Below are 10,544 nucleotides of genomic sequence, written 5' to 3'. Positions count from 1 at the left end.
CCAGCTGACATTGCAGGACAGTCCACCCTCATAAGGTGACTCGATTACGATCTGTTATTTGGAAATTCCAATAACAGAAATAATTGCGAATGCTCTAAAATTGACAGGGTCAATGCATTTCGTACTTGATGCACTTGAAAGTGGAAAAATAAACTGGACTTTTCAGTCCATGCGGGATACAAAGGGAAATAACTACTGAAAATTATTAAAGTGCATCGGAACATAAATCTAGATTGACGCATGCGTTGAGGAAAATGGGTTTTCCATAACTGCGCAACGGCAGCTGCCACTGTTTGGCACACCCTAAGGAAAATTCGGAAGGGGAAGGGGCGGAAAACCACCCCGATCCCAGCTTACGTTATGGTTATGGTAAGCACCCCAGCATCATCATTATCCTGATCGAACGCAAATGTGTTAATTCTCCCCCTGCAGACTCTCTTTATCCCCCTTCTATCCACAACTCTTATCAATCTGCCACTCGACTCCGGGCTGTATGCAACATTTGTTCACCACATGCCAGCCATAGAAAGAGCTGTCCTTTCCCTTTGCAACTTGTAATTTATGCCCGAAAGCATCCATTATGAAAACATCAACACACATTGTGCAAATCAAGCAATTAACGCAGGAAATATTCAACATAATTATCGGGCGTTAGAGGATTTCCCTAGAATTGTCGTCCTACAGGATTCGGGTTTTAGAAAAAAGGCACGCGATGGGCTTAGGTTGGTTTGTGAAATTTTATTTCATTTAATGGCTTTCACAGAGGGAGACTGCGCTTGCTTAAATCCATTAGAGATCACTTAGGCACTTTCAAAAGTTATTCATATCAAGATGGGATAAGCAGGAGTCACACCGTAAGTAAATATTATAGTTGGAAAATTAAGGTACTTCAACGAATGAAGGGTGGCTTTTGATGATATATTCGAACTAGGTACTTTAAATGTAAGATTATGTTTTGTCTGTAGAATACGATTTACAATATTGCATAAAAAAACTAGCTTTTGAAACAATAAATTTCAAGAACTCGTGTATTTAAAAATCATTTTTAATTCGTTATTTTATTTCAAACAAATTGAACGTGATGGTCAAATAAGCTCTCCCACAAACTTCTTGAAATTAATTTTTTCTTTGACAAATACAATTCTTTGTTCAAGTGAAAATTCAATTAAGTATTGTGTCAATTTGTTCATTTGAATGCCCAAAAAGGTGTGATTAATGTCCCCTAAAAAGAGAATAAAAACAAGCTGAATTTCCTTTTGATGTTTTCCAGACGGCGGCGGTCAAATGTCACAAAACACCTACGAGAGAAAGTGCAGAGTAAACAAAGCAGGGAGCATTCCTCTTTAGGGGCATTCAATTTGGCACCGACAGGAGCTGGCTTTTCTTTATGCAAAATACATGACAGTTAAATGAAAAGAAAATAACATTTTCCCGCACATACACGAGAGCACAAGAATCTTTTGCTGATTTTGACAACTTAAGTGTGGAGGAGTTTGAGGTCTGAGACTCGAGGAGTTCTCGAGCACACGAAACGTGGCCACATATTTCTTTTGGGCTCGTTTTGCTTTCTGTTTTTGTGTGTGTTTATTTAGATTTCGTGCCCGGCAATTGGCTTTGGCCACCCGAGGGTTATCCTTTGCGGATCAAAGTTGAAATTTATACATACAAATGTCACACCTCTCAAGGATTATGTATAACAAAGCTGAAAAAAGGAGCCGAAAAACAAAACAAATTTCTGCATACTTCGGCATTGACTTTAGCCGGGATATGTGTCATATCCACACACTGCCCTTACCCCCAATACAAATTGTTAAAAAGATTATGTCGTGCCAGAGGAAAAACGAGAGGAAAATTTGTTTTCTTTTTGCGCTCTTTGGCATTTGTTCATTGTGGCCGCCTCTTCCCGGTCGGTTCCCTTATTTTGTTTGGCAACAGCTTTCAATGCCATGTTCCCTGGCATGTTTTGACTTCGGGTTGTTTCTTTTCTGTCGTTGGCGTTGCTTGTGGTGAATATTACGACATGTAACATTTTATGTGTTGTCCCCCATTCCGCGCCAATCTTTCATCTAAAAAGTGGGCTTGGGTCGGCGATATCATGGCTGGGATAAGTTGTGGCAGGCATACAAGACAAGCTACTTCTCCAAATCTAACTCCCTTTCTCGAAAATGCCGAATATTTTATGAGAAAACCATAGACGTTATTTTAAAGGTATCACAACATAAACACCGACTCTTTGAGAAATAAAACAGAAAATACAGTAGATTAATTTAAATGTAGCAATATGACAAATATAATAAAATGTAAGTTAAATCTTTATTTTTGATTCAGTAATGTTAATAAAATTCTTGCGGGCTGGATATTGATATAAATCATATTATATAATTCATATATAAGAGGCTTAAAAAAAGTAAGGTACACTACACTTTAATTTTAAGAAAACTTATCAATAAGTTTTAAACCATCCTTAAGCCCAATAACACGATCTACTTTCTTCCTTTATTCTAGATCTAGTCAAATTTAAAAAATACAATTCTTACACAGGGACATTTTGATGATATATTTAACAAATTTTCATTTGGGTTTTATCTTATTCAATAAAATATATAAAAATTGAGTCGATTATTTTGACTTTTCGCTCCGATTGGCATTATCCTGGTTAAGTCCTTCCTTCTCTTGCGGGGGTGAGATGGACAGGACCTTAAACGTAGGCACGCCGGAGTCGATTTTCTATGATAAATATACGATAACAACTATAGATTATTAAATTTGACTCGTTTTAAGTTGGCTTTAAATTTAAAAGCTGAGATCTGTTTTGGATGTATAAAACGGTTTTATAAATTATCAGGCATTTAAAACCAGTATCGATTATTTTAATATTTTAAGGATGCTTATTTCATTATTGGAACAGCTTAGTTGGACTCACTTTGATCTCGCCATCACTCCACTTGGCGATCACTGGGATTAGTTTCATTATAGTAAGGACGGCTATGATTCCGAGGGTCAGTCCACTGCTGTAGTACTCGTCCTCCATGATGCCAAGAGTCAGGCCACTGTGCTCGTGCCTCATGGCGCAGAAGTCCTCGGAGCACAGATAGGCCAACAGGCCGACGCCAATGGGTCCTTTGACCCAGTCCTCGGGCCGGAGGCTCAAAAATGCCTTGCCGGGATGTCTACGCCCTGGAAGTTTAATGGCTCCTCCAGCGGAATGGTTGGCCACCGAACGAAAAGCGGCAAAGGTCAAAGGACGAAGTGCTGCAAAAGCAATAACCTTATACAAACTTTATCATGTTTGGCATTCATTCGCAGAATATTATTTTTCAAGAATTCACTAGTTTGTCTCCATTGACTTTACACTGTTTTTACTTTACCTGATCTTGTGAACATTTTCCAGGAATTTTTCTACGAATTTGTTTAGTAAACTGCTCTGAATTGTTGGTATAGTATTGTATAAATGTAGAATAATAGCTATGAAAATGATTGTTAATGAAAGGATTGCCAGTTGTACAAATACTTTTAGAATAATCCAAAATGAAAACATTTTTGAGTACCTTTAAGCAAGTTTACATTTACCAATATATTCTTATTTATTTTTTTTTATTTTTTTACAATATAATAACTAATTTAGGGAAAGGAGTAAATATTCTTATTTCATAATCCAAATTTATTCAAATTAAATACTATTTTTATTTTCTAGTGATATTTTTGTTTTACCAAATTCAAATAGAAATGCTAATATCTTATTAAATATGTTTTGGCGAAATGAAAATTTTTTATCAATGATACAAATTTATCCGAGAGAGTTAAAAAAATATATTTAATGATGCCCGATCTTTTTTTAGGTACTCACATTTTTTAATTTCTATAAAACAATTCATATTTTCCTTTAATTAGTCGAGTTCTTTGTTAACGCCGTTTTCCATGCCAAGCTAAACACAAACTTTCGGAAGGAAACTGGCCTATTTTTTGGCCCAAAAATGAAGGGAAAGCGAGCTAAGCCAAAAAGATATCCCAAAGATACACACGCCACACAATGAACGAGAGGGTGGCGAATTTTTGTCGCTAAGCAAACGGTCAGAAAATAAAACTATGCTCAGTACTATGGCTAATTATGTGTATTTTAAGTTTTTGGGCAGCTCACTAGTTGGAGTGAACGGGAAAGAGATTGGAGGCCCACTTGGCACACAATGCGACAACGTCAGCGTTGAGTTGCATAATTAAAAACTTTACATTCTGCTATTTAAGTTGCCGTGCGCAAAGAAAAGATACAAAATTATGTGAACCCACTTCCCGCTACTTTTTCCGCCGATTCCATCTTCCTTTTTGCTAAGCAAATAATTAAGAGAGGGGAGAGGGGAGGGGCTGAGGGAGTGGGAGAAGTTGGCTCAGAAGGAAAACATCTTTAAGTTGGCCAAGGCAAATAATGGCGAACGGAGGCTGGGCGGAGGCCACAAAGGACCTTTTAACGCTGCTGCAGAGCACAAATGCAGGAAACAGGATATTGGATCATTTAGCATTAAGGCGGCATCGCCTACCGACCCAGTCTCCCTCCTTTCCCCCGCAGAATTCCATTCTCTTGGTCCTGTTTCAATGCGAAACAAGTTAAGCGCAGCGCGAACAATAAAAGGGGGCAGGATCCAAGGATCTGGGGAGCAGGAGCGGGACTCTGGCAAAAGGACAAGAACGAAACGCGTTACGCTTTAATAACTTGCCGCAGGATTAAGTCCTGTGCAATGAGATGATAATGCGCCGTGGCTTTCGCAGCGGGAAGTCCTCCTGCCGCCTTTTGTAGGCGCCTTGTTTGCGGCTTGTGACTCTCTGAGGATAATGTTGATTATGCCTGGGCGTATCATAAAAGTGTAGCCATCACCCACCAATCTTTGTGGCCGCCCCTTTCCTGCCAGCCATCGAGCAAAACAAATTATATTACAAAATGATTCTCCCGCTCCCATTCACTTCCGCGTTGCATATTAGGATCCCAACAGAAGCTTCTCCTTGTGACATGGTTATCTGCCTTTTTGCTTGGTTTGACATCCCCACAAATTTATTGGCCAATAATGGGGATGACGGAATTTGTGGCAAATTCGGGGCCATGTGTGATTTTCATGGGAAGTTTTCTGATTTCACTCTTTGAAGACATATGTACTGCGAAGTTCTGACTTATCATTTGCATCTTTAATATAAACTTACAAAATTTGATTTTTCTTGTTTTGATTTTATTTTTTAATGTGCTTTTACACAGAACAAAAAAGGAAGCTAATTTCGGCAAGCCAAATTTACTTAAAACTATGGCAACTATGGATTTATGTGCTTAAAAATAATGTAATGTCAATTTATAGAAAACCTTTTTGATTTTTCCTATGTAAGCTATTTTCGTAACTGCAACAATTTAAGTTAAAAGTTGTTAGCCTCACTGTGTTGAAAGCTTCTTACCTAAATTATAACACCCCCTGCAAATGAATTAAAATCCTGATTTTAGGAATAGGGATTTACGACTTTATTGCACATTCTGCCCAAATTTTGAATCTCGCTCTCGATGAGATCGCCGGGCTTGAGAAAGCACGACGGTTGGCGATAGGCACCCGCTCCAGCAGGTGTTCCCGTGAGTATGATGTCGCCCGGACAGAGAGTTAGGTACTGGGATAGGCGGTGAATAAGGAAGTCGACCTTGAATATCATGTTTCGGGTGTTGCCCGACTGCCGTTCCTCTCCATTGATGAACGTCTTGATCCACAGGTTGTTTACGTCGGGCACATGACACCTGTGCACAATCGTGGGACCCAAGGGTAGGAAGGTATCCATTGAGTGACCCCCAAGCAGGGCGTTCCAGTCCCGGGCCACAATGTCCTGGACGACCATGAAACCAAAGACATGATTCAGCGCCTCCTTGGGCGTCACTTCCCGGCACTTTTTGCCCATTACCACTGCCAATTGGCAGCCGTAGTCGATGTGCTTGGCCAAACTGTGCGCCTTGATGTTGTCCAGAGCTCCAGTAATGGAGGTGGCGAACTTGACATGGAAAGACGGTTCCCTTGGGATAGAGATGTGCTGCTCGTCGCAGTTGTCCACATAGTTGCAGTCGATGCCGATGATCTTTCCAGGAGAATCGATGGGTGGCAGCAGACTTAGATCCACATCTTCCACATCCTCGATCGTCATGAATTCAACACTGTCCTGCAGATTGTCCATGCTGTACTTTTGATGGATGAAGTCCATCATGTTGGGAGCGGCACAGGTGATGCTAGACAACTCCACCATCTTGTTGCCATCCTCGGAAACCATGCCCAATCGCTTGAGGTGTTCGTTGGCTCGGCGATACTGCATAAATCTGCATTTCGGAAACACCTGTTCAGTTGATGGCTTGATCTCCACCAGTGCGGTGGTTGGGTGGTTCGTCTGTAGCTGCCGGAAAATGTGGTGCTGCAGGTGCTTCTGCGACTGACGATCTGGCCGTGGAAGACACCACTTGGGGAAGTAAGTGCGAAGGATGTGCATCACAGCACTCATTATCTGGTGGAATCTCCTCTAGTTGATTTTACAAGCTATTAGTATAATTTTGAGCAAAGCCCTTTATTTAATAATTTTGAGATATAAAATTCGTATTTTATTAATTCCTGTATAAAACATTAATGTGTGACTGGTGTATTGAATTTTGAACGTATTTGAAGTTTTCTTTCATCTGGGAGCAGCCTACTTATCATTATGGAATAATCTTTACATTAAATAATTTTTAATTAAAATAAATTAAATATGGAGAGAAGTAAAAATAATTTTTTAAGAATTTAAACGTAATGAAGAGTTAATTTCATCTTGTTATTAAAGAATTAAATTTAACAATGTAAGTATAAATGTTGCATGAATAAAAATGTCACTTTCTATCGACACATCCTGACAGAAAGAGGACCCCTACTACAAATGTCATCAACGCATCATGAAAATAATAAACATACATGCTCGCAATTCGCTTTGGCCTTTGTCTCTAGATTCGTGTGAGCTTATTATTTCTTTTATTTACATAATGTATCCATCCAGGCCTGTTTTTCCTCTTGTGTGCAATTTACATAACACGCTAACAAATTTCCCTGTGTTGATCATCTTGGGGGCGTCGGGGGCGTGGTTTATGTGTGCTTTGTCTTATTTGTTTTTATACGCCAAACATTTGGCGGCTTTCATGGAAGGCGGAGGTCATGAGGTTTGATTGGCCTGGTGTAGTTCAGTTCGGGGTGTTCATGGATTTGCTTGATGGGCGAACCATAAAATTAGTTGAGAGGAGAAAGGCATTATTCTTGGATACGGAAAGGGGGAAGATGTGTTTATTAATAGCTTAAGGGCTTTGTGGGGGTCTTAGTGGTTTGTGTACCTCCAAATGAAACCTTCTTTAAAATATACTTTAAAGGTATAAGACAAATCGGATAAATAATATACAACAAAATGTTTTGAATCTATAATTTAGTCAGAAAATTTTATTTTTTAAAAGTTCTATTAATTTAAAGGAAAATTCTTTACCAAAAGTACCCCTAAAATATTGAAAATGAGTTTTAAATTCAATGGAATATTTATCTTTAGATCTTGAGTAATACCTAATCCTAACCAAAGCAATGGTTAACCATTATCTTTTTGCGATGAACAACCTCATCTCCAATCTAGATCGGCAAATACTAGTCCTAAGTGGAAAATTCAATTTAAATAAATACTTATCGGCTGTGTGTGTTTTCTTTTCTCGGCTTTAATCACGGCACCGTTTCAAAGCAGAGGTAAGCGAAAACAAAAACAGGACTTATCTGTTGTGCCTGAAATTGGATTAGGTCAGGGGTACTTTCATCAGGGGTGGCTGCCACACGCTCCACTGAATTTGGTTGACTAGATGGCAAATGCAACTGCAACTGAAAGTGGAACTGGGAATTCACAGCAGCCTTGAGAGGATTCTGTCAGGATTCGTGTGCCGCAATTGTCCTGGTCTATATCGAGGCTAGTATCTCCATCTGTATCGCTTACATGTCTACTTGACAAGGTCCTTGTGGGCTTGTTTGGTTGTGTTTTTGTGTGAGTGTATGCGAGTTTGATTATTTGCCAGGATAACATCAACACACCGAGTTGAGGTTTACAGCTGCCCGGGACAATGGGAGGTTGTGCCCCCTCCTTGATCCTTGTTTTCATTGCGTTTTGATTGGATTTTTCTACGGCCTTCTGTTGCCTCAATTAAGCCGCATTCGTACCGCCCCCGCCCACCTCCAATCCCACTGCGTTTGGCTTGTTTTGATATTTTATTGCTGTCGCAATGTTTGTTTATTTTTGACGCCGCCATCAAACTGCACTGCGGCATCACGGCCTTCCCGATCTCCACCTCCGCCCCCCTCCCCCAGCCACCTCTTTTTGGGGTGGACCTTTTGTCTGGCTGTCAATATGTCAATTTTCCTGCCACTCTAACTGCTGCTCCTTTTCATGCTTTCTATGACAGAAATTAAGTTCGCATTGTCGTCGTGAATTTTGCGTTTCGCATTCATTTTGTGCCTCGATTTGATTCCATTTTGATGTCCATTCGTTTGCCATTTCCTCCCATACATTTTCTCTATGTTTTTTGGCCAGATCGGTGGTGGTTATTTGTGGTTCAACGTTCGGTTCGATTGCGGCAACATTATATTTTTATTAAATGCAATCATCAATTTTCGTCCTTTTGTGTCCTTTTGATGGCTTTGATGGCCGCACAGCTTGATTAGAATTGTTTAGGCAATTAAATTCATATGCTTGATTTTCGTTTCCAATTTTTCTGTAATTTCCGAAGCGTTTTCTTTTTTTGGCAATTGCTTTGTGCGGGCTCTAAATTTTCGATCATGGGGGTACAGTTTTTCCGGCTGTCAAAAAATATGTATTGCACAAGCATAAAAAAAATAAAGGGGTTGGTAAGGGGAACCACATCCCAATATAATATTTGATTTTGCTTTACAGATTTAATAATTTGGACCTTTTAATTACCTACTCAACTAAGAAATTTATATTTAAATCTTAAATAAATTTTACAAATAATTATTATACCCTTGCAGAGGGTATTATAATTTTGGTCAGAAGTTTGTAACGCAGTGAAGGAGACGTTTCCGACCCCATAAAGTATATATATTCTTGATCAGGATCAATAGGGGAGTCGATATAGCCATGTCCGTCTGTCCGTCTGTCCGTCTGTCCGTCTGTCCGTCTGTTTCAATACCGTTTGCGAGCTCAGTTTAAAAGCTAGCGATCTGAAACTTTCACAATCGTCCTAAAACATATGTACGCAGATCAAGTTTGAAAATCGCCCCGATCGGACGTCTATATCCTATAGCTCCCATAGGAACAATTGGATATATCTTGCAAGAATTTATGATATTTCGCGCAGTGTAAAAGCTATTGACATTAATCTTTACAAATCGTATTTTTTTATGCATACCTTGATCAGGGTAAAAGCGCGTGGCGATCGGACGTCTATATCCTATAGCTCCCATAGGAACAATAGGGTAAAATCGGTTAAAATTTAATGATTTTTAGGATATTTCGCGCAGTTTAAAAGCTATTGACATAAATCTTTCCAAATCTTATTTTTTTATGCATACCTTGATCAGGGTAAAAGCGCGTGCCGATCGGACGTCTATATCCTATAGCTCCCATAGGAACAATAGGGTAAAATCGGTCCAAATTTGATGTTTTTCAGCATATTTCGCGCAGTGTAAAAGCTATTACCATAAATTTTTTCAAATCGTATTTTTTTAGGCATTCCTTCATCAAGGTAAAAGCTCGTGCTGATCGGACGTGTATATCCTATAGCTCCCATAGGAACAATAGGGTGAAATCGGTCAAAATTTGATGTTTTTTATTAAGAAGACTTCGGGCTTATTATTTTACACATTTGTTATTCTTTTCGCTACTTTTTCAATTTTAGCAATTGCGGCTAAGTCTGCAAGGGTATTAAAACTTCGGCTTGCCGAAGTTAGCTTCCGTCCTCGTTTTTCAATGGTTTTTTTAAAAACTGCTTAATTGGAGCTTCTCAAAACACTGAATCACAAAAAATTCGTTCGATACAACCGAACTCTGTGTTCTGCAGAACCGCATTTATTCGACTTAGCATCAGTTGGCCCCATTTGTGACTGCTTTTTATGGTCACAAAGGCCTGGCAAATTTGCAAATAGAAAGCATTTAATTGCAAATTGTTATTTTTCGGGGGCGATTCGCATGCGACAAAAACCGCCAGCTAGGGAGAGTATTAAAATGAAGGAAGTGTCGGCAGATTGGCGCGACTTAAACGGCGGCCCGATCATAAATCCTTGAGCGCTCGAGAGCAGTGGGAGCTATGTGGTTTTCTGGATTGAGGATGCATTCGAAGGGGAGAGGGAAACTGGCCACAATTTCCGTTTTCCGGTTGCAGCTAAAGCAGCAGCGCCTGCAGCTCAGATTCACTTTTTGCGCGCAGCCAACAACTGCAACAACAAGGCGAAATATTCTGCGGTTTCTGGGGTGCAATCCCCGCTGCCCCTCGTAAAACCCCCACCATCCCCTGCCAACATCGCCATCGAGCTACC

At 39.7% G+C, this 10,544-nt stretch overlaps 2 protein-coding genes across 2 annotated transcripts; both read right to left on the bottom strand.

Moving 5' to 3' along the window:
- Positions 1–2,539: 2,539 nt before the first annotated feature.
- LOC108041453 (ATP synthase subunit b, mitochondrial) lies at positions 2,540–3,465 on the bottom strand. The gene is made up of 3 exons (XM_017119381.1): positions 3,369–3,465; positions 2,924–3,252; positions 2,540–2,727 (listed from the first exon to the last, which is right to left on the bottom strand). Exons 1-3 carry the CDS (start codon positions 3,382–3,384, stop codon positions 2,620–2,622), a joined length of 453 nt encoding a protein of 150 aa, XP_016974870.1. The 5' UTR covers positions 3,385–3,465; the 3' UTR covers positions 2,540–2,619.
- Positions 3,466–5,470: 2,005 nt separating this feature from the next.
- On the bottom strand, positions 5,471–6,634 carry LOC108041452 (fumarylacetoacetate hydrolase domain-containing protein 2A). Its single transcript, XM_044457958.1, has one exon. The coding sequence runs from the start codon at positions 6,502–6,504 to the stop codon at positions 5,473–5,475; it is 1,032 nt and encodes a 343-aa protein (XP_044313893.1). The 5' UTR covers positions 6,505–6,634; the 3' UTR covers positions 5,471–5,472.
- Between the last annotated feature and the right edge of the window lie 3,910 nt (positions 6,635–10,544).

The sequence above is a fragment of the Drosophila rhopaloa genome, unplaced genomic scaffold (genome assembly GCF_018152115.1).
Source record: "Drosophila rhopaloa isolate 14029-0021.01 unplaced genomic scaffold, ASM1815211v1 contig_163, whole genome shotgun sequence".
NCBI classification, from domain to species: Eukaryota; Metazoa; Arthropoda; class Insecta; order Diptera; family Drosophilidae; genus Drosophila; species Drosophila rhopaloa.
This window is presented reverse-complemented; position numbering and strand designations above follow the sequence as displayed.